General features: G+C 35.3%; 1 protein-coding gene across 1 annotated transcript in view; it reads left to right on the top strand.

The window, feature by feature from the left end:
- Nucleotides 1–10,274, top strand: part of PTAR1 (protein prenyltransferase alpha subunit repeat containing 1) — a 50,843-nt gene extending 40,569 nt beyond the window's left edge. Inside the window, exon 7 of the mRNA XM_018052057.1 lies at nt 597–10,274. Coding sequence (XP_017907546.1) covers nt 597–939 — 343 coding nt within the window. The 3' untranslated portion in view covers nt 940–10,274. The remainder of the gene's footprint in view (nt 1–596) is intronic.

The raw sequence follows: 25,890 nt of genomic DNA, 5'->3' as shown, positions 1-25,890 counted from the left end.
ACATACTTTTCACAGAGCCCAGCACATTCTAGCACATGTGGATGTTTGGTGAGACTGTAATGCTGGATTAGGGGGAAATTCAGAGGGTTTCTAAGATAGTCTAGTTGTAGCAGTTCTGTTCTTATTAAAGTATTGGGTAGAGGCCATAAACTAATCCTTTAGAGGAGCTATTTAATCCTCTTGTTGCTGAAAATCACTTGTCTTTTAGGCTGTCAATGAGGTTAATTTTTGGTTTTGTTTTATATTTAATTTATAGCAGAGATTGGGCAAAAACCCATTTCTGGTTTCATATTATAGTTACAGAGAGTAATAGCACCAAGTGATGGTCATCATCTCAGTCAGTGTTTTTTTAAAAATCTTTGGGGTAGTATTTCAACAAACCAGTAGTCTGGACTTGTGAAGCTCTGTCCAAATACCAGAGACTACATCTTAACTATTCTCCTTCCCCCTGATAGCTCTGGGTTACCGAAGGCAGTGAGACGGAATACTGTGTGTTTTGAAATTGTCAACTTACTTTTCTGTTTTTTTCTGAAAAGCTTGACTTTGTGATGTGGTTTTTCTTTTTCTGTTCTATTCCTCCTCCTCCTCTTTCACAGGCGGCATGTTTTCTACCTTCAGCATCACTTAAATGGTAGGTTTCCTCACAGCGTGATCCAGTTGTCACCTGCCGACAGTCCTGGGGGAGCTTTGAATGACTTGCACGGTATCCCAGCAGGCCCCCACACATCTCAGGCGATGGAGGTGGATGGACTCAGTGACTTTAGCAAGCAAGGCTATTCCCAGGAAATCAAACGCCTGAAGCGGACCCCAGCTCCAGACTCCCTGGGCCTGGAAATGGAGCACAGGTTCATCGATCAAGTACTGTCCACCTGTCGGAACGTGGAGCAGGCCAGGTTTGCCAATGCATACAGAAAATGGCTGGTTACATTGAGTCAATGAAAGAGGTGAATTAGTCCTGCAAATTTCCCCTCTTTAGTGCAATATCGCTTTTCTTTCTTATTTACATAGTTGCATGAACTGTTTGCTACTATTGGCTAACTATGTGTTCTTCATCTTTAGGCTAAAAGTCCCTAGTAAATCTTTCGTCTTATTTATTTTGTTAAGAACCGGCATTCCTTTGGCGATAAAATAATTGTGTAGTTCCTTCTTGCTAAACAGTGAGTCTTAACTTTTTTCTTTTTACCTTCTCATCCTGTGTGTTCCTATCTTTGAGACTTTGCTCATTTGATTCTCCAGATTGGTTCACACACACCTCAGCCCACCTCAGTGCAGTTGCTGTATAGGCTTTTTTTTTTTTTTTTTTTTTGGTAATCAAAAAGTTATGCTGTAGTTTAGCTTAAGAACAATACAAATTCAGAATTACTCGATCTAATTGCAGTTTTGAGAATCAGGATGGTCAGATGGATGAATTTGTTAAAATACACACCATTTCTCTTTCACTTGCATGTTATACTCAAGTCATAGGCCAACGTAACCAAAGTCAGAAGTATTGGAATTTATATGAACAACGTAGTTCTAATATAGTCCATTTTTAAACTAATTATTTTAAAAAAACTAATTTTATGAGTTTATGCAATTGTAGTGGAAACTTATTTTTACTACTAGCTTTGATAAGTTTTTTTACCTCAATCAATTAAAATCAATTTTAAAAACCCTAGAATGCCATTTTTAGTTATTACTAATTTTCCTCCAAATTCACCATGCAATATGGCAGGCTTATGCATAGAAATGTATCCATTAAAAACCTTACTTTGTAAAGTTTTTAAGTTACTAAGAATACACTGGATAAACTACAAAATTTTTATGAAGGGATTATTAAGTTTACTGGCAAAAGCCAGGGGGAAAGAATAGTTTTGAAGGTTAGTTCTTCAGTCTTTATTTTAAAAAATAAAACAATTTAGAAACTTTGATACTGAATTTATCAGGGATGAGGTACCAAAGTATCCATCTTACCTTTTCAATAATAAGGGCTGCATTTTTCAGATAGGTGAGACAGATGCGGTGAAAGCACCAGGTTTTATCTGATTTCTTGATATGAAGCAGTGCTTTGCATTTCTTCTTTCCACACACCTTTCTCTTTATTTTCCCCATCCATGGTTTTTTTTTGGTCATCTTCATTTTTGTATATTTTTCCTTGTCTATTATATTTCATGGATGTAAACTAAAGATATTCTCCTATGTGTTTCCAGTTAATTCCATACCCCATTAAACACACACGAAACATGAATATAAATTGCCCCCCTAAAAATTACCCTAATGATGCTGTTATCCTGTGTGTATAAAATGTAGTAGTGGCTGAAACAGTGTGACCACTATGCTTTGCCTGTTTTCCTCTTTTTGTGCTAGGCTACCTGTAGGGTAAGAAGACATGTAGGGAAAAGCAGACCTCTCCTATCTCACTGTTATGGAGACTCCAGACTTGAGTGAGGAACATTGCCTTAAGGGAAAAGAATAGGTCCTTTACTTGTGTGTCATGATTTTGTTGAGTGGCAAACTATCAAGTGAGACTTAAGTATACCAAAAAGCTTGTCTAGGCTGGTACTTGTAGACAGAAGCTGCTCTTCTCTCCTAGGGCAAAAATTACCCTTTTATAACTTTTTGTAGTATTTAGGTGAGAAAATGATTGGCATTATGAGCATAATTTTATAACCTTTTATGTACAAAGCATATTTTGAATCAAATACCTCAAGGTCTACCTAGACCTCTGGATAAAACTATTACTTTATGATTTTTAGCAGCTGCAGGGCTTGAGGGGTGAACTACACACAGATGACATGGAGATCCAGTCAGTTTCACTAATGTATGTTGCCAGATTTTGGCCTCACTGTTATTTTTCTTCCAAGGATCATTTTAAGTATCCCGACTAATAGGGCTTCTTATGCTTTGATGTGTGAGTGTGAGAGTGTCAAGACATGAGTTTAGACAATCTCCTGTGAAACATCAGCTAAATTTTATAATATTCCACACTTTTTTATATCTTTCACAAAGATTCTTGCCCTTCTTTGATGTTAACTGTCTTCTTGTGTTTTAAGTCTCTTAACTCACCCCTGCACAAAGCCATGCAGTCCTTTAATATACCTTGGTCTCCTATCTTCCTAATAGAAGGAATTTTAAGTACCAAGTAAAAATACAAATATCCAAAGGATACAGTTTGTATCTGACTCTTGTGTGCTACTTTATTTCTAAAATTTGTAGTTTTCAAGTGTTCATTCACAGAAAAACATAACATTGCCCTGTATAGTTGTGTGCTTTACTCTGAGTGGTTGACATCCACCTCACTAGCTGTAGTGTGATAATATCTCTTGGACTGAATGAGCCCATGCTGTGGAAAGGATGTGTCTATTTTTAGAGACTCATTAGTCTTCACTTACTTTTCGATAAATATGTCACTGTTAAAAGATGATTTAGATTACTACACATTTCATCCAACTTTCACTGGAAGAATTGTAGACCATCCTGGGTCAAGAATACTACTGACAAGTTAAAAAAAAAGCAATAAGATCTGTAAATATCTTACAGATACAATATCTGTACAATCACTCCTCCCCAATCTTTTACTTTTTTAAGTGTACCTATTTTGGTAATGTGTTCCCAGATTCTGTCTGCCTTGCATATTGTAAGGACTTATTAAATATTTATTAAATTTATGAATGATTAACTGAAGATGGGAAAATTAATCATGAAGGATGCATAGAGTGAGTTATGATTGAGAAATTGATGGAGTAGAGCACTGAATTGTCAATGAATGATGTATTCTGCCTTCATGATACTTAGGAGCAGCTATTGCATATAGAATAAGTTAATTTAGATTTTTTTCTTCATTAAACTACTTTGTTTATGCTTGTTAAATCCCAGCCAAGAAATGCAGCTGTATAATATCATTTAACTGTACTTTAATATATATTAAAAATTCGTAGAAGAATGAAGACCATTTTCATTAAGAACACTACTTTCTATTCATTTATAATGTTGGAGGACAGATCTTGCCCATAGAGCCAGAGCCACTTTTGGAGTATCTGAGGAAACTGATTTCAAAGATTTGTTGATCTGTATCTCTGCATAAGTAGTCATTTTATGCTTCTCCTTTTCCCCTCCACAACTTGAACTTTTTTGATATTTCTTAAACCTGTGAGTCATTTTTTTTAAACTTCAGGATTTGATACCTTTTAGTGTCCCCTTTTTCTTTTCTATGTTTTAGCATTTTATCTCTGGGCCCAGACTTTGAGTCATATTTCTTATTCCAGTGGTACAATTCTAATTTAAATTCAAGGCTTCATTATTTATCAGATTAAATATACAAGATGTCACACAAAGCCACTTAAGTCTTCAGATAAGGACTTAGTAACACAAGACATGTCAACAGAAGTTCTTGGATTTTTATGTGGCTTTTTTGTAGGAATGCATATATATGGTGATATGCTATCATTTAGATATATTCAGGTCATGTGAATTTATGATTGTCTAGATATATACATGTATGTGTGTGTAAAACTTAATATTTTTGAGAACAAATTGTCAGTCTAGTATTTTTCTCTTAATAGCACAAGATGATATCGGATATGAGGGCTAAATATAAATTAAGAATGCTACCACTTGCTATGCAACAATCTAATTTCTACCTTAGTTCCCCTTTATTACAGAAGATGCTAAAGATTTAGTTTATCAAAGGATGTTAGAAAACACTTTTTTTTTTTTTGCAAAAAGCTTTTGTAAGCTTAATTATTTTCTTACTAGAAAGTTACATTTTAAAACTTTAAAATATTTAAAGTATGCTAGAAAATTTGAACAGCATTATAACAGCTGAACTTTTTGTCTTCTAAATAAATTTCTCAAATAGCGCTATATAGACCTAGCACTTTACATGCTGCCGCCCTCCTGTGCTTGGGTATACTCTGTGATGTGCTCCTGTTCATTAGAGAAGTACGTGAAAGCAGAGGAAAGCTTAGGCAAGTTCAGTGTTTTGAAGGCAGTGAGCAGGAAAAATCAACCCTGAGAATTCCGTTTACCGTCACATAGTATCTTTTAAAAAATAACTGTGCATACTGTGTTTATTTGAGTGCCTTTCTTACTTTTTGCTGAAGCAAGATTATGTTTAAGTTTAATTAACCTTTAGGTAAAAATCAAAGGGTGAAAATTTTATTAAACAGTTGATTGATTAGTTATTTTATTTATTCCAACTGCTAGGCATGGTCTAGTGGAATATATTATCCTTAAGTGAGTTACTGATATAAGCAAGAAGGATGCTTTGGTTTGCATTTTCAAGCACCCTACCAAGAAGAATTAGTTCTTTCTCAGTAATAGCTAACTGTTTTGGGGTTGGAGGCATCATGTTTGGAGGATGGCATATTCATAACTAAAGGTCAGCCTGAAAACTGTGCAGCCCATGTTTAAAGGGAAACAATGGCTCTCTGCCCTAACAGAAATGCCATATGGTTGTCCTAAGTGAAACCTTTGCCTCATTTTAAGGTCTTTTAAGAACTCCTTCCCAAATTCAGGCTTATGGATGATAGTTGAGAGGGGGAAAAAATGGAAGTTTAATCTTTTCAAATATTGGAGGAACAGAAGTAAATAATGAGATGAAATTTAAAATGTGGCTTTTTATGTATTTGGGTATGAAGAGAGGAAGGATCAGAATTCCATATTTCCAGATAGCAAATAACTGTTAATTATATTTAAGATTCCAAAGTGCTTTTCAGAGAACTGTTGAATATATATTCCTAAAGGACAGCAAAAGGTCATGTTTATGGTGGAAACAGAAAATTATTGTGTCAGTTGTGAATCTGGGGATTAGGGACCTTAGGCTCCCAACTTTGACTTCTGTATTCTCACCAGGCCATGTTAACACTATAAAACCAAACTGTTTACTTAAAAAAAAAAAGAAGAAAAAAATAGCAGTAGCTTACTCCGTTGATGAAATCTTGTGCTTCCAAGCATATTAGCTATATATAGTTTGTGCTTTCTGCACAATAATATGGCCCACAAAGCTTAACCCTGGCACTTCTTTTATTAATCTGTTATTATTCCTCAGGGTGTAGAAAATTTAGTAAATTTAGGACAAAACTTTATATTCAGTGGCAAAAAAAAGTGAAAATATGCTAATATATTACTAGCTCTTAAAAGTTGTAGTGTAGATAGTATTTTTTATAAACTCCTACCAGTGCAGTAGCTCCTAGACACTCGGTGACTGCCTCCTTGTTCATCTCACTGCTTCAGTCCCTATGGCGCTATTATGAATGTTCTCTTACACGTCTTCTACAGAAATAACTTTTGTATTGTATTATTTTCCATGTTTAGCAGAGGTAGGGGTGTTTTAGTTGACATAAGTCTCAGTTTTTGGAAATCCTTTTGAAAAAATGATTACTTTTGGTTTTCAAACTGATAACTCTTTTGCTTCTTAAAACTTCAGTTTCCCTGAGAGAATGTTTTGTGTGGAGGCCTCGTATACATGTTCAATACGTTGCATAATGCCTTGCACCTTGTAGGAACTCAACAGGTCAGAATTGTTAAAGGCTAGAAAGTTAAAACTAGCTTGTTTATCTTATTATTGTCCATATTCTTAGCTTCAGGAGAAATACAGTATTGTGTTCAAGATACATAATCAGGTTCAAACATACACAGCAATGATATACAGCTGTATAACATTGTAAGTGAAATTTAGATACTTTTAAGGCATACATATGTGTGTGTATTCACATATATATATGTATATATGTTTAAATGAGATTTGGAATTTCATCTTATATAGTAGTTTTACAAAGAATTTTATCCAAAGGACTTTTATTTTCATACTTGCTTGAAGTGCTCCTGTTTAAAAGCAGTTTTCTTTATTACACCAGCCCCTGTCGAGCAAAATTGGAAACCTAACACAAGTGCCCATTTGCTTGAATTAACCAGATATTGGTGTAAACTGTTCATAGTAAGTCTTTGGTTGCTTATGAACCGTGACATTTTGACTCTTCTTCCATACCTATAGGGAATCAGCCTTAATTTTATGTATGGCAGTCACTTTCCTCAAAGTACTATGCAGCATACTTCAAATGTTTATCTTTATAAAGCAATCAATAATAAATTTGAGACTTTTCAATGTCGTAGGGATGAACAGTTTCACACGTTCAGATATTGATTCATATAGCAGTCTGTTAGAAATGCTAATATTTTATCCTCTCTTCACAAATGTCATCTTGCATTTGGAGCAGATTTTTTTCTTATTAGTTAAAGAACGAGTATAGGCTGAATGCACTCATAGTAGGTGCTCAATAAATACTTGGTGGATTGTTGATCTAACATCAGTGTAACAGCTTTCAGAAAGGAGACTGTTGTCATCTTTTCATTGAAGAGTATATTTTTATAGTAATATATGTTTGAAACTGGAAATTTTTCTCATTTGACATGAATTAGGCTTATTTAGGTTGGAATTAGTTAACATGTAATAAAAATTTTTCAGTTGTTTATGTAGAAATGGTCTGAAGATAGATATGAAAAGTTTAAGTAGTAACTGTGCAAGACACATTCATGAATGTGATTAAATGTCTTAATAGGCTGCTGAACTCTAGAGAGAATTGCTATAGTCTTCTGTCAGATTCTCTGTTGGTCTATCTAGTATTTTCTAGTATCTCTCTGTGCATGCATGCTCAGTTGTGTCTGACTCTGCAACCCCATGGGACTGTAGCCCACCAGGCTTCTCTGTTCATGGGATTTCCCAGGCAAGAATACTGGAGTGGGTGGCCATTTCCTACTCCAGGGGATCTTCCTGACCCAGGGATCAAACCCACGTTTCTTTGTCTCCTGTATTGGCACACACCACCTGGGAATCTCTGTTTTCTGGTATAAGTTCTGTTTATTTCTCCCTAAGTCTTGGTTACTTTCCAGTAACCAAGTAGTTAACTTAAAAGTAGTCATAGCAAAATGAGGAAGAAATTTGTATGAATAATCTAGTCGTTTGAGCCTGTTAATTTGTGACTTTCAGAGCATTTTTGACAGAGTTTACCTAATTCAAACAGATGTAAACAATTTAAAAACAAGCATTCCAACCTGAGATGTGACAAGCGGAGTATGCAGCACAGGCATAGTTAGGCAGTGCCTCCTGATAAGATTGCTGATGCATGCCTAACACTGGCTTCTGACTGAGGTGACCGCTGTTGGCATTATATATTGGCATTTGTTGTTCCTAGAATAATGGTGTATATATGGAGTATGTGCCAGGTTAACTTGTTTTTGAATTGGACAAAATAAAAGACGAGGTATTACAAATACACCAAATATTTATACACCCTGCTACAAAGAAACTAAAAAAAGGAAAATGCTAAAAGAGCAGTGATCTTATTTTTTCTTCATAGCTTCTAAAAAAATTTTTTTTTCACCTCAAGTCTCTTGGACACTAGGCAGTTGCTTACTCTAACACTGAGGGACTTTAAAGTATAGTTCTCAGACACTATATTCTATTAGAATTCACGAGGTCTGTTAATTTTACATGGTTAAAGACTTTCCAGAAAATGGAGTAGTTAAGTTGCATCAGTGTTAAGATTAAATGAACAATGTAGGTTATAATTAAATGGGACAGTTACATGTATGATCTGTGGTGCAAGGTCAGATCCTGGGTATTAAAGATAAGTTTGACTAACTTATTTTACTGAAGATAACAGTTGTCTTCACTCTGATTGCACTGCTGTTTTTCTTAAACTATTTTCCCCCAGTATTACAGTCAGCATTGAATTTCATTTGGCATTTACCATATTCTAGTTAATGTTTTTTAAGGATTAAATATTTTGTGAATTCTTTTTACACTTAAAACGTGTACCTTGCAGAGGGATAAAAATAAATTTTGAAATAATGTATTTACAGTGTGTGCTTATGGTGTTCTGTGAGCTAGTAGTCCAGAGTGCTTTAAGAGTGATGCTAAATTCTAAGGCTGATATAATGACTATAGTTTTTCTGTATCAGCGCTGTCCAGTAAAAACAAATGTAAGCTACATAACGTAATTTAAAATTTTAAAGCTAGTAGCCACATTAAAAAAAGAAATACATAAATTAGCTTTAATAATATATTTTAATTAACCCAATATATTAAAAATATTATCTTTTACATGTGTAACCTATATACAGAATTGAGGTGTTTTACCTTTTTTTCCCATAGAAAGTCCTTAAAATTCAGCGTGTATTTTGCACTCAAGAGCATCTCAGTTCTGACTAGCTACATTTCAAATGCTCAAAAAGCCGCTTATTGCTGGGGGCTGCTCTATTGGACAAAGCAGATTCATAGAGTACAAAGTATGGCTTTATTTTAAATTAGAGATGCTGAGGTAGGCATGAAATTATGGTACTTTAAAAATTATCTATTATACTTAGAATCGAACAGAATTATCCACTTGTGTTTTTTTGCCTTCATTTTAAATTTTCTTTAGAAGTTGGCTCAACCTGTTTCATTTTGCCAAGCATTATTTGAGGAAGTTATTCCATGCCTTGTAAAATACCATGATATACTGATTATAACCACACATTATTAATAATACATTTTTCAAAATGTTCACTAAATTCTGTCCTGTTTCTTCAAAATAATAGCTTAAATTGCATGTTAATTGTATATCTGTACCTATTTTATTCTTATCATTATAATACAATAATGTGTATTTAGCAAATAGCCCTAGGATTCTAATCTTCCCATGCAGCTGTCCTCCAGTACTTATTGGTACACTTATTAAATTGTAATAAGCTGAAGAAAAGTAGAATGAAACCATTCTTTTTTTTCCCATTAGATTTGTTTTTATCATGTGACCATGTACCAAGCCAGCTATAAATTATATTTCTGTAGAATATGGAAAATAGCATTTATGTCTTATCTTTGCTAAATGTTTGCAATTTTAAAGTAAACTTTTCATCTCCTAAAATGAGTGTTAGTATGACTTTATTTTTACTTGTAGTGTTTTAAAATTCAACTTCAGTCCCCCAGCCCGTCTTATTTAATTGCTGTGATGGTGATAGTTGGGTGGAGGTGTGAGCTGTTGACTGTGTGAAACCAATGATCTGATTACATTTGTAAACAGTTTTAAAATATCATTTGTGTCTAGAACATTAAAACAAAAAGCCAAAAACAAATGAGAGAAATTGTCACAGTTGTCTCTAGACTGCATTGATAATGAATAGTCGACTTAACAAAATCATCAGTATGACTAGATATACTTCTTCCTATATATTTCAAATAAAGGTATAGAACAGGGAATTACTTGATTATTTCAGTGGTGCATCCCATGTTTTCTTAATCTGGAGTCTCACTTCTATATAAGACAGAGCATTTAGAGTTAGAGTTACTTAAAATGTATAATACATACGTAAGCTCCAAAAAGTATTTGATTAAATGGACACTTTTTTTTTTAACTCAAATTTTAAATATTTTATGGACTTCCTCCATGGTTCAGTGGTTAAGATTCTGTATTCCCACTGCATGAGGCACAGGTTTGATCCCTGATTAAGGAACTAAGATCCCACATGCCACGTGTGTGTGACCAAAATGTATATATATATGTTTCAAAAGGATGTTTTGTGGGAAAAGGCCTTTGTTACTTTGTCCCATGACTACTAAGGATTATATTTTAAATAATGGACTACTATTATCTACATCTGTTTTTGGTTGTAAATAGGATATAGATAGATATAGATATAGGCTTACCTGGTGGCTCAGGCGGTAAAGTATCTGCCTGCAATGCAGGGGAAGTGAGTTCAATCCCTAGTTGGTAAGATCTCCTAGAGAAGGGAATGGCAACCCACTCCAGTATTCTTGCCTAGAGAATTCCATAGACAGAGGAGCCTGGTGGGCTACAGGCCACGGAGTCACAGAGTCAGACATGACTTAGCAACTAAGCACACACAGCAAGATACAGAATTTATTGTGCATTGGGTCAAGTACCATGAACAGTGTTTAGCCCACAGTATTGTTTTTGATTTGATATCCTAGGGAAGGGAAGTAGTTTACTAAAGACAGTCTTGATTTCAATGAGTAATCAGATTACATAAGAAATCTGACAACAGTTAGTATTACCAAAGTGCTTCACTTAATAGGATACTCCTTGAACAATAACAGAGGCAGGATAATATACTAGCCCGTTACAACTTTTAAATATGATAAACCTTTCATCATTTGTCTGTATTTGGCAATATCACTTTCCTCATGCTGGAAGCTCAATTTTTTGCTTTTGGTGCTTTTCTTTTTTTTTCCCCCTTTTAAATTAAATGGCATGGCTTCTGTCTTTTCACTCAACTCCAGAATGGCTAGACTGGGCATCAGCTATATTTAACAAGTTATAGTAAGCTTTTTTCTTATAAGAAGTACAATATTATCATATGTGTCCCATGTTACAGCAGAAGTTGAAAATAGAAGCAGTAATTTTTATATTGTCTTTTCTTTCAAAGAAAAATATTTAGAATAATCCTGGTTGCTAAGAGGAATTTCCTTACCACTCCTTAATTATATGAACAGACAGATAACGCTTTTGAATTTACACTTTTATTATTGGAATCTTCTGAATATGTATAAATCCTGTGAAGATATATAAATCTCTTATATTAGATTCCTCATGTACCTCTCACAGTAATTACAGGTGACTGATGCAAGGTCAGCTTTCTGTGTTGGGGAGAAATGGGCTGAAATGGCCCTCCATCATATTTCTGTATTCTAATATTTCTTACATTGCTAGTGATCTCCCTAGATACACTGTTGAGAGGATACTGGAAAGTGGGTGAATAAGTGGGATTGTTGCCACATTAGACACCCTGTTTATTTTATTTTCAAGGAAGTTTTGTAGTCTCCCCACCATAGCTCAGTTGGTAAAGAATCCGCCTGCAAAGCTGGAGACCTGAGTTCGATCCCTGTGTTGGGAAGATCCCCTGGAGAAGGGAAAGGCTACTCACTCCAATATTCTGGCCTCAAGAATTCCGTGGACTTTATAGTCCGTGGGGTCGCAGAGAGTTGGACACAACTGTGCAACTTTCAGTCACATGCTCATACCTACTAAGGGCCCCTGGAGCAAAAATAATCACTAGTTCTCTCTTGTCTGTCACTAAGGCATGACACATCTAATTTGTGACATTGATCTCATACAAGTCTTAATGGTAGTTATTCCATGTGAAGAAATTTTTGAATTAAAGCAATTCAAGTAGTATTTACTATAGTAAAAAATGAGAAACAACTTGAATACACAACAGTAAGAGATTCAGTAAATTGGCATTTTCCTACAGTGGTATAATACATACCTTACCATTATAAAGAAGTGTATAAGATTCTAATTTTATTTAAAAATTAAGATTAATTACCATTTCCAGTAGTGGCAGGACCAACACTCCTACTGCTGCTGCTGCTGCTAAGTCGCTTCAGTCGTGTCCGATTCTGTGTGACCCCATAGACGGCAGCCTACAAGGCTTCTCCGTCCCTGGGATTCTCCAGGCAAGAACACTGGAGTGGGTTGCCGTTTCCTTCTCCAGTGCATGAAAGTGAAAAGTGAAAGTGAAGTCGCTCAGTCGTGTCCGACTCTTGGCGACTCCATGGACTGCAGCCTACCAGGCTCCTCCGTCCATGGGATTTTCCAGGCAAGAGTACTGGAGTGGGGTGCCATCGCCTTCTCCAATTGGACACAACTAAAGCTTTTGGGAAAAAATACTAAAATTTTTCTTCAAAGCAAAATAAATAAAAAGAAATCCAATCATACTGAAACTGCAGGATGCCCAACAGCAATAGAACCTTAAAAGTAACTGATGGTAAGACATTATACCAATAACTGACTTCTCATTCATTCAGTTCAGTTCAGTCGCTCAGTCGTGTCCGACTTCTCATTAGCAACATTTAAAGTCAGAAGACAGTGGGAAAGGTAAGCTCAATGTGCTGGAGTGATGTAACTGCCATTATAGAAATCTATATATAGAAAAAAGCTATTTGAGGAATTATATATATTGGGTTGGCCAAAAGGTTTGTTCAGGTTTTTCCATAAGCTACTATGGGAAAACCCAAATTTTTTTTTGCCAATCCAACATTATATATTATGTAAAATAATTATATTTTTATTTAAATTTAATTACTAAAGTTATATATAAAATTCTGTATATAAATTGTATTTGAGGAATTTTACATCTATACATATGTAATTCCTTTCATGTAAGATGTTTAAAATAGATGTTTAAATCTATGAAAAAAGCAAAAGAAAAACTGTTGTAAGGGTCAAGGTAATGGTTATCTCTAGTTGGGGAATAATGGAACCATGATCAAGGATTGCATCAAGATGGGGAACTTCTGGGACGCTGATGGGGTTTTGTCTTGAACTGGATATGGACACATGTTTTATGCACTTTGCTCATTGTTACTATCACAATAATAGAACAAAAATATTTAAAAATCAGAGTACAAAGTTATTTTTAAGTTAAAGTACCATATTTATGAACTTGACAGCATATAAAATATCCCTCCCAAATTGATCTGTAGATTCAATAATCTATCAAAATTCCAGTGGGTTTTTTCAGTGAAATTAATGAATTACTTTAAATTTATATGGAAATGAGAAAGATTTAAAATAACCAAATGATTTTGAAAAGATGGCTTACTATAAAGCTATAGTAATTAAGTCTGATTTTTGACATAAGAATAAACAAATCAATGGAACAGAATAGGTTTGTTCCCAAAAACCTACGTATATACAGTCAGCTGAATTTTGACCGATGTACTAAAGTCGTTTCAATGGGGAAATCTAATAAATAGTGCTGGAACAACAAGATACCTATATAGGAAAAAATGCACCTCAACACTTAACCTCTTGTAATTTATAGAAGTTAATTAAAAATGGATCATAGAATGTAAAACTAATAACCCATAATATTACTAGAAAACAAGAGAATAGTTTTCCAGCCCTAAGGTAGAAACAGTTTATTGAACTGGACACAAAAAGGTCTAAATCTGATCAGTAAAAAATTTGAAGCTAGAAGGCCATAAAATGGGTAGGAGTGTGTGCATGTTCAGGAAAGACCTGAGAAGGTCATAAGCTGTCATCTCGCACAGCAAAAGCAGGATGTGAAGGCTAAGACAGTTTCAATTGCCTGGGTAATATGGAAGGCGTGCCATAACAAGCACACATAGTCCTATCAATAACTGGGAGGTGTGAATCAAGGAAATCTCTCTCCAGTCATTAGCTGACCATTATGTTACTGAGTAGAGACTTACAGGAATACACACCATAAAGAATACGGACTTTGCAAAATTAAGAAGTCAGTAAACAACAAGCAGTGACAATAAACCCTGAGGATGAGGAAGAATCTGATTCCCAAATTTGATGTGTTACATTATTCAAAATGTCCAGTTTTCAACAAAAAATATCACATGGAAAGGAATGATAAAGTATGATGCATACCCAGGGGAAAAAAGCATGAGAAAGAACAACTGTTAGACTTACTAGACAAAGACATTAAATCAGCTATTTTAAATATATTCAAAGAACTGGAAGAAGCATGGCAAGTGAGCATATGAAAAAATGCTACACATCAAGTGTCATTTGGGAAATGTAAATTAAAACACTGAGATACAATCACATACATATTAAAAAAGTCAAAATCCAGAACAAATGCTGATGACAGTATGGAACAACAGGAACACTTGCTCATTACTGTGGGAATGCAAAATGATGCTACAGTCACTTTGGAAAACAGTTTGGCAGTTTCTCACAAAACTAAACATACTTTTAACCATACAATCTAGCAATTAAACTCCTTGGTATTTGCCCAAAGGAGTCAAAAACATATACACATAAAAATCTGCACATTTGTTTTACAGAAGTCCTATTTGTAATTCCTCAAATTTGGAAGCAATCAAAATGCCCTTCAGTAGGTGAATGGATAAACTGTGGCACATCTGGGTAATGTAATATTATTCACTGTTAAAAAGAAATGAGCCATCAAGCCACAAAAAGGCATGGAGGAACCATAAATATATTACTAAGTGAAAAAAACCAATGTGAAAAGGCTTCCTACCTATTGTAGCCTTTCAACTGTATGACCTGGAAAAGGCAAAAACAGTGGAGATAGTAAAAAGGTCACTGAGGGGTTAGGGAGGAGAGGAATGAAGACAGAGCACAAAGGATTTTAAGGTCGTGAAGCTTCTATGTAACACTATGTAGATGAATACTTATCATACTTGTGTCAGAACCCACAAAGTGTATAACACCAAGAATGAACTCTAATATAAACTAAGATCTTTGGGTGATAATGAGGTATCAATACAGGCCCATCAAAAGTGTACCACTTTGTTGGATATTGATAATGCCAAAGGCCATGCATGTATAGGGACAGAGCTTATATGGGAAATCTCTGTACTTTCCATTCAGTTTTGTTGTGAACTTAGAACCGCTCCAAAAAAATAATATCTGTTAAAAAAAAGTCTCAAGATATTTGACACTTTAACTTTTAAGTGGTTTAAAAACGTGTATGTGTATGTTTCTGGATAATATTTGGACATACAAATATTGTTTTTTAAAAAAGACAAGGTCCAACTATAAACTGTCTGCAAGACTCATACTTCAGATTTAAAAACACATACAAGTAAGTTGAAAGTGAGCGGATGTAGGAAGATATACTATGCAAAAGAGAACTGCAGGTAGCTCTCAGACAAAATAGATTTTAAGACAAAATTTGTTACTAGAGACAAAGAAGGACATTTTCTACAAATAAAAGGTTCTGTCCATCAAGAGAGCTACCAATTACATATGCGTCTGACAACAGCCCCCAAATATATGAAGCAATATTAATAGAATTAAAGGGAAATATACAATTCAACAAAAATCATTAAGAGACCATACTACGCCACTTTCAATAATGAATAGAACAACTGGACAAAATACTGGCAAGGACATAGAAGGTGTTTAGCAACAATAAACCAACTAAATCTAACGTCTATAGAATACTTCACCCAACAACAGTAAAATACACATTTTTCTCAAGTGTGATGGGACATTTCCCAAAATAGACCATGTGGTAAGCCATAAAATAAGCTAATAGATGTAAAAGGTTCAAATCATGCAAAATCTATTCTCTGACCACCATGGAATGATTCAGATATCAACAGGAAAAAAGTTTTGGAAACTCACAAATATATGGAAATTAAACAATACACTCATAAATAACAAGTGGGTCAAAGACAAAAATCATAATTTATGAAATACTTTGAGGCAAATGCAAACAAAACACAGCATACCAAAACTTACAGGCTGCATCAAAAGAAAAGTGCTCAGAGGAAGATTTATAGCTGTAAATGCCTATGTTTAAAAAAATGAAAGATGTCATACCAGTAGCTTAAACTTCGAGCTTACTAAACTAAAAAAGTGGGAGGAGCAGGGTAAATTAAAATAAGCAGGGGGAAGAAAATAATAAACTTAACAGTGGAAATAGAGAATAGAAAAAAACAGAGCAAATGAAGCAAAGTTCGTTCTTTGAAAAGATCAATGGAAGATGGAAGTAAAGAACCTTGCCTGATCATTTTTTTGAAAAGGAAGACTAATTACCAAACTCAGAAATGAAAGAGGGGCATTACTAACAACCTTAATAGAAATATAAAGGATTATAAGAAATACTTATAAACAATACTTATGAACAGTAAATTAGATGACCTATACAAAATGGCCAAAAAAAGACAAACTACTCAGACTGACTCAGGTTGAAATAGAAAATCTAAACAGAGTTCTAACAAAGATTGATTCAGTAATAAATTTTTTCTCACAAACATCAGTAATCAGATGACTTCATTGGTGAACACTACCATATGTTCAGTTCAGTTCATTCGTGTCCAGCTCTTTGCAACCCCATGAATCACAGCACGCCAGGCCTCCCTGTCCATCACCAACTCCGGAGTTCACTCAGACTCACATCCATTGAGTCAGTGATGCCATCCAGCCATCTCATCCTCTGTCACCCCCCTCTCCTCCTGCCCCCAATCCCTCCCCGCATCAGAGTCTTTTCCAATGAGTCAACTCTTCGCATGAGGTGGCCAAAGTATTGGAGTTTCAGCCTCAGCATCATTCCTTCCAAAGAAATCCCAGGGCTGATCTCCTTTAGAATGGACTGGCTGGATCTCCTTGCAGTCCAAGGGACTCTCAAGAGTCTTCTCCAACACCACAGTTCAAAAGCATCAATTCTTTGGCGCTCAGCCTTCTTCACAGTCCAACTCTCACATCCATACATGACAACTGGAAAAACCATAGCCTTGACTAGATGGACCTTTGTTGGCAAAATATTATCTCTGCTTTTGAATATGCTATATAGGTTGGTCATAACTTTTCTTCCAAGGAGTAAGCGTCTTTTAATTTCATGGCTGCAGTCACCATCTGCAGTGAATTTGGAGCCCCCCAAAATAAAGTCTGACACTGTTTCTATTGTTTCCCCATCTATTTGCCACAAAGTGATGGGACCAGATGCCATGATCTTAGTTTTCTGAATGTTGAGCTTTAAGCCAACTTTTTCACTCTCTTTCACTTTCATCAAGAGGCTCTTTTGTTCTTCTTCACTTTCTGCCATAAGGGTGGTGTCATCTGCATATCTGAGGTTATTGATATTTCTCCCGGCAATCTTGATTCCAGCTTGTGTTTCTTCCAGTCCAGCATTTCTCATGATGAACTCATGATCTCATGATGTCATCTCATGATGTACCAGATGTTTAAGAGAGAAATAAAAATCCATCACAAAATATTTCCAAAAGTAGAAAAGGAAGGAACCCATTCTAAAAGGCCAATATTATCCTGATGCCAAAAGCAGACATGCATGCGTGCAAAGTTGCTTCAGTCATGCCTGACTCTCTGCGACCCTATGGACTATAGCCTGCCAGGCCTCTTTCTCCATGGATTCTCCAGGCTTCCCTGGTGGCTCAGATGGTAAAAGCATCTGCCTACAATGTGGGAGACCCGGGTTTGATCCCTGGGAAGGGAAGATCCCTGGGGAAGGAAATGGCAACCCACTCCAGTACTCTTGCCTGGAAAATCCCATGAATGGAGGAGCCTGATAGGCTACAGTCCATGGGGTCGCAAAGTCAGACACGACTGAGCAACCTCACTTCACTTCTCCAGGCAGGAATACTGGAGTAAGTTGTCATGCCCTCCTCCAGGGGATCTTCCCAATCCCAGAATTGAACCCACATCTCCTATGACCTCCTGCATTGACAGATGGGTTCTTTACCACTAGAGCCACCTGGGAAGCCCCAAACCAGACACACACACCTGAAAAAAACAAGACCAATATCCCTTATGAATATAGACACAAAAATCCTTAAAAACAAAATCTAAATCGCAAAATATAAAAAGGATTATATACCAAGCTAGCTCAGTTGGTAAAGAACCCACCTGCAATGCGGGAGACCCCGGTTCAATTCGTGGGTCGGGAGGATCCCCTGGAGAAGGGATAGCTACCCACTCCAGTATTCTTGGGCTTCCCTGGTGGCTCAGCTGGTAAAGAATCTGCCTGAAATATAGGAGACCAGGTTTCAATCCCTGGGTTGGGAAGATCCCTTGGAGAAGGGAAAGGCTACCTACTCCAGTATTCTGGCCTGGAGAATTCCACGGATTGTATATAAGTCCATGGGGTCGCAAAGAGTCAGACATGACTGAGTGACTCACTTTAAAGCAGGATTTATCCTAAGAATGAAGGGCTTTTGTATGATTCAACATACAAAAATCAAAAGGTTTCTCCTCAAATCTTTGTTATATTCTTTACTACCTTGAGAAATCTCCAGGAACAATGTTAGATTATGGCATTTATTTCCATGCCCTGGTTTATGAATCCACAGATAGCAATTTGTTCTAAGCCAGCTGCACTCACTTAGCCTAGCCCCAATGAAGAATCTGCCCTCTGTTGATGAAGAGTCACTTACACTTGTCTTACACAGAACAACACTTACACTTTTAGAAGAAATAGCCTCTTCATAAATGGTTAAATTTTTCCGACAGGGTAAAACAGGATTGCTGTTTAACATGTTTTTAATGAATCTGTCATTTGGGGATTTACCTGAATGTAACAGATGAAAGAAAAACATTCTTTTATATGCAGATACTATAACTATAATTTTGTATAAAACCAAGTGATTTTAAAGACAGCTGACACTGTTCCCTAATTATTGCCATAACAGAATTACTATAGATGAATTGTTCTGAAACAAAGTTCATAATTATGGAAGTCTTCCCCAGTCCTCAACAAATTTAAAATAATAATCCCACACAGTTAACTTTCCAGGAATGTAGAGGTATGTTAGGAGAAGGCGATGGCACCCCACTCTAGTAAATCTTGCCTGGAAAATCCCATGGATGGAGGAGCCTGGTAGGCTGCAGTCCATGGGGTTGCCAAGAGTCGGACACGACTGAGCGACTTCACTTTCACTTTTCACTTTCATGCACTGGAGAAGGAAATGGCAACCCACTCCAGTGTTGTTGCCTGGAGAATCCAGGGACGGGGGAGCCTGTTGGGCTGCCGTCTATGGGGTCGCACAGAGTCAGACACGACTGAAGCGACTTAGCAGCAGCAGAGGTATGTTATACACATTTACCTTGAATAGTGCTCCTAGAAGTACATAACTTTAAGAAGTTACTCTGTTTTTTAAGTGATCAATGATTTTTAATATATCTGTTTCATGCCTAAAGCAGGCATCTGGTTTTACTGCTTTAAATGCATTCAGACTAAAAATATCATACCCATGATATAATCAACAAAACCTGGCACCAAAGGCCACCGTTTTATACCTCTTTGTAAGGAAAAGCTTGACGCTGCCTCTGGGACCCTCCCTTGCTCATTTCTATTAGGCAGGGCATTTTATTTACAGCTCTAGAACTTTTTCAGCTCCTTTGTTTCCATAAGATAGTATAGGTCTATCCTCAGTTGAATTGTCTATTATGGAAGGTGTGTTTCTGTTTAGCCAGGAATATAAAATAACAAGTCTAGGAACTCATTATGGAATGCAAATTCATTGTTGCCCAACATTAATAAAATTCCAGCTGAGAAACGCAGTATTGATGGAGAATTTCAGAAGGCTACAAAGATCCATGCATTTTTAAAACCTGTACTCTTAAGATCAAGCTAGAAGGATATCAGAAAGCCAGGTACTCCTGGAGCAAGTGTGGTAGTAAAGAGCATATGCTCTGAGTTTGAACTTGGCTTTATCACTTAATTAGCTGTGAGAACATGGGCAAGTCACTTAACCTTTCTCTGGCCTAGCCTATGTAACACTTCCCATTTTGAATTTTTGCTATCCTATTATATTTCACATTCTCTTAAAAGCAGCCTTCAATCCACTGAGATAAAGTGGAGGAAATGATTTCTTATAGATAAACATTTTAATTGATAATACATTATAATAGAGAAGCTTACATATCTTAGGAACTTAAAGATTGTTTAATATTTTTAAATATATTAATATATAACATCAGTAGCCCCACTAAGGAAGAAAAAAAAATCATTTTAATTGATGCTGAAAGGCACAAAATAAAATCAAGATTAACCGTGTTTTTTTTTAAAATGCTCTTAATAACCCAGGACTTAAAGACTATTATTTTAATGTCTAAAAAGTCTACCACGACAATATTGTAAAGTAATTAGCCTCCAAATAAATTAATTTTTTTAGAAAAGACAATGACAACATGCAGTGTTGGTTCCAACAGTCATTTCCCTTTCCTGCTAGTGGTGGAGCCCACATATTGGGACAGCAATTTAGCAAGACTCAAAGACCTTTAAAACTTAGACTCAACATCTCCATTTCAAATAATTTATTCTAATGATGAATGTGGTTAGGTATTCTAACATATACATGATGCTATTTAAAGAAATGTTTTCCAGTTAAAATTTGTAAATAGTTTAAATATTTAAAAGAAGAGAATGTTTAGAAAGCTGCGTGATAATTCCTAAGGAGTTATCATGAATACCAATATCTGGAGACACTAACATTGAATAATATGGGCACGTACTAGCTGTATGTTTTTTAAGTTGTAAAACAGGTTATAAACTATGTATACAACATCCTCACTTTTATAAAATGTATATTTGTTTATTTACATTAGCATGCTCAGAACAAGACCTGAGGAGTGAAATGCCTAAGTGTTAGTGATGGTTTTGCTGTTAATGATTTCATCTTTTTCTTCTTGCTTATTTGTACTTCCAATTTTTCTCCTAATAGACATGTATTATTTTCATAATAAAGAAATATTCTAAGGTTAAAAAAACAGGTTAATATAATTCACACACACACAAAATCTATCTGAAACCAAAAGCCACATAATTCTTCACAGAAACATATTCATTAAAATTTTAGAAACAAAATTCAGGTATATAACTTCTACCATTATTAATACTGAGTGCAAATTATATTCTACCATTATTATACTGAGTGGAATTATGCTAGTGCAAACCATACATGGCACAGAAATGAGATCTAAATTTTGGAAAAGAGGAAACATAATTATCATTACTTATGAATGGTATTATATACTAGAAAAGCCATGATAAAAAATGAAATTCCTAGATTCAAAGCTCAATAAGGTGCTAGACATAAAATAAGTATGCAGTTGGTTCTTTGTTATTGGAAGAAATTTTTTCTATTTCTCAACACAGCAGCAGAAATCAGTTATCAAACATAATAAAATATGGGAAAAGATTCTATTCACCATGTATTCTAATAGACTAAGAAACATGAATGACCTATATGTAGAAACTCACAAAACTCCTGAAAGATGTAAAAGGAGAGAGATCACATTCTTTGATGGAGAAAACACATTTTGTAAATTTGTTTATCATATTTAATACATCTAACTAAATGCCAATTAAACTCACAATTTTCTTTATAAAATGACCATAAAGTTTGTAAAAGTAAATATAACTGTTCAATGGAATAATAGCCATATCTAAAGCTATAATAATTTAACACATATATAGACATAGGAGTAGGCAGACACACCTACAAAACAGGCTCTATTGTTGATGAGAATTTAATATGTGATCAATGGAGCATTGTAAACCAGTAACAACAGGAAAAATTATTCAATAAATTGCTTGGGAAACACTCATTAAATATTTTGGGAAAAATTAATTCAGATACTCATATTTTTAGATATACATAAAAACATAAATGTAAAATAAGTCAAACATTTAAAAGTCTTGAGAAAAATAGACATGAATATTGAATTTCTCAAGTGGGGAAAATTATTTACTTTAGAAATGATTAAATAATTTGGATAAAGAACCCAGTAACAAACCCTTATGCATATGGTCAATTAATCAAAGGAGTACAGTAAAAATATACAATGGTGAAAAGACTGTCTCTTCAATAAGTGGTGTTGGGAAAAATGGATAGCTACATATAAAAAAAATAAAATTAGAGCATTTTCTGATGTCATATACAAAAATTTTAAAAATGCATTAAAGACATAAATGTAAAGACCAAAAATCCAGAAAACTCCTAGAAGAAAAACTAGGCAGTGCACTCTTTGACATAAGTCTCAGCAATATTTTTTTGAATCTGTCTCCTCAGGCAAGGGAAACAAAAGCAAAAATAAACATATGGGACCAAATTCAACTTAAAAGCTTTGACAGCAAAGAAAACCATTAACAAAAAAATAACCTGCTAAATGGAAGAAGATATTTGTAAATGATATGTCTGATAATCTCACTCATCTCACATGATAGTAAAGTAATGCTTAAAATTCTCCAAGCCAGGCTTCAGCAATACATGAACCGTGAACTTCCAGATGTTCAAGCTGGTTTTAGAAAAGGCAGAGGAACCAGAGATCAAGTTGCCAACGTCCGCTGGATCATCGAAAAAGCAAGAGAATTCCAGAAAAACATCTATTTCTGCTTTATTGACTATGCCAAAGCCTTTGACTGTGTGGATCCCAATAAACTGTGGACAATTCTGAAAGAGATGGGAATACCAGACCACCTGACCTGCCTCTTGAGAAACCTATATGCAGGTCAGGAAGCAACGGTTAGAACTGCACATGAAACAACAGACTGGTTCCAAATAGGAAAAGGAGTACATCAAGGCTGTATATTGTCATCCTGCTTATTTAACCTATATGCAGAGTACATCATGAGAAACGCTGGGCTGGAGGAAGCAGAAGCTGGAATCAAGATTGCCAGGAGAAATATCGACAACCTCAGATATGCAGGTGACACCACCCTTATGGTAGAAAGTGAGGAAGAACTAAAGAGCCTCTTGATGAAAGTGAAAGAGGAGAGTGAAAAAGTTGGCTTAAAGCTCAACATTCAGGAAGCGAAGATCATGGCATCTGGTCCCATTACTTCATGGCAAATAGATGGGGAAACAGTGGCTGACTTTATTTTGGGGGGCTCCAAAATCACTGCAGATGGTGACTGCAGCCATGAAATTAAAAGACACTTACTCCTTGGAAGGAAAGTTATGACCAACTTAGACAGCATATTCAAAAGCAGAGATATTACTTTGCCAACAAAGGTCTATCTAGTCAAGGCTATGGTTTTTCCTGTGGTCATGTATGGATGTGAGAGTTGGACTGTGAAGAAAGCTGAGTGCCGAAGAATTGATGCTTTTGAACTGTGGTGTTGGAGAAGACTCTTGAGAGTCCCCTGGACCGCAAGGAGATCCAACCAGTCCATTCTAAAGGAGATCAGTCCTGGGTGTTCATTGGAGGGACTGATGTTGAAGCTGAAACTACAATACTTTGGCCACCTGATGCGGAGAGCTAACTCACTGGAAAAGACCCTGATGCTGGGAAAGATTGAGGGTAGGAGGAGAAGGGGACGACAGAGGATGAGATGTTTGGATGGCATCATCGATCGATGGACATGCATTTGGGTGGACTCTGGGAGTTGGTGATGGACAGGGAGGCCTGGCATGCTGCAGTTCATGGGGTCGCAAAAGGTCAGACACGACTGAGCGACTGAACTCAACTGAAAACTAATGTTGTAAATTAACTGTCTTTCAATTAGAAAAAGAATTGACCAACCCCCTCCAAAATACCCAGTAAATTCAAATTTTAAATCTAAAAACAAAATCCTAACTATGGAAAGATAAACAATGGAAAAGTAATAACTTGCAAGAATGCCAAAAATGAATATTGCTCTTTACACTCTATTTGCAACTTTTTTGTAAGTTTAGGGTTATTTTAAAAAATTATAAACACCCTTGATATAAGAATTCCTGCAATTTGATAAGAAAAACATTAAAAGTCCAGTAGATGAATGAGTAAAGAATATAAACAAACAGTACATAAATCCACAAGCACACACACACTCACAAAAGACAAAAAGGTAGTTAACAGATAAAGCAGAAAAATAATGTCTTGGTGGCTAAGAAATGCAGATTAAAATAAGACTTCAATACCTATCAAATTAGCAAAGGTTTTTGGTTTCGTTTGTTTTTAGTAATAACATCAGATGTTTGCAAGAGTACAATAAAAGGTGCATCCTTTCTCTTTATTGTTGGGAGTGTAAAGAATAATAAATTTAGTCATTTGTATAAGGAATCCTGACATCCTTGAATATAGATATCCCACTTCTAGGAATCACCCTTAAGAGAAATCATGAACCAAAGAAAAAGCCTTATATATAAAAATGTTCAATAAGAATTATTTATATTAATGAAAATTTGAAAAAACTTTAATGTCAAGCTGTATAGGGAATTACTAGATAAACAGTAAAATATAGCTATATAAATGTTTACAAAAGAACTTTTAAAATAATGTGACAAAATGTGCTAAGTTAAGAAAGTAAGATGCAGAATTGTTTATACAGTATGATCACATACCTGTAAAAAAGAAGACTGGGGAAAAATTATTTTAAAAAGTAGATGCTAACTATAGTAACTTTGAGTGGAGAAGCTGTAACAAATTTTATTCTTTCAATTCTTGTATTTACTGCATTCTCTATGAGAGAATATACTGGGTTTCTCTGGTGGCTCAGACGGTGAAGAATCTGCCTGCCAACACAGGAGATGCAGGAGGCAAGGTTTTGATTCCTGAGTCAGGAAGACTCCCTGGAGAAAGGAATGGCTGCCCGCTCCAGTATTCTTGCCTGGAGAATTTCATGGTCGTAGGAGCCTGGTGGGCTATAGTCCATGGGGTCACATTTTCTTTGAGAAGAATATATTAGCTTATATTTTATAATATATAATAACAATCACTGTTATGTCTGGGGCAGCAGGGAAATCTCACAGTATGTGCTTATTATAGATTTCCAGGTTTCTGAGTTTAATGAAATTCGATACAAACTTTTGAGCCAATGGCGATGATTTTTCCAATTCCTTCTAGAACTATTAATAAGAGCCTTCAGAAGTCGAGTATATAAAAAAAGTTTGACCAGAAATTCTCTTGCTTGGTGCTTCGGTGCTAAAAGACATCTGATGATTAGTTGGGGCTGAGGAGGAAAAAGGATCTTTTAGAAAAACTAAAACTCTATCAAAATTTCCTAGTGGTAATTTTTTTGCTTGTTCGTTTTCTAAACTACTTGTTCTGAATATAAGAATAATAAATCCTTGTTATAAACATTTCAAGTGCTATAGGTATTTATGATAGAGTGACTAACTCTACTATAGTTTGGTGTATGTTACTCCAAATTTTTATGAATATCTAACACTTAAATAATAATAATGGGATCATTCTAAACATACTATTTTGCAACTTTGTTGCAGACAATTTCCCTTGAAAGAATTCATGGGCCCCCTCCTTTGTTTTTTTTTCCCCCCTCCTTTGTTTTAATGATTTAAAATGTTCCATTTTTGGTATACTATAAATTATTTAACCAGTTCCCATTTGAGAGTTATTTTGATTACCAAATCATTATAAACAATGCTACACTGAATATGTACATATCTTTGTACACTTGTACAATGAAAAAATATCTGAATTGTATGACTATTTTATGATAAGT

This window comes from Capra hircus, chromosome 8, assembly GCF_001704415.2.
Source record: "Capra hircus breed San Clemente chromosome 8, ASM170441v1, whole genome shotgun sequence".
Taxonomy (NCBI): Eukaryota; Metazoa; Chordata; class Mammalia; order Artiodactyla; family Bovidae; genus Capra; species Capra hircus.
This window is presented reverse-complemented; position numbering and strand designations above follow the sequence as displayed.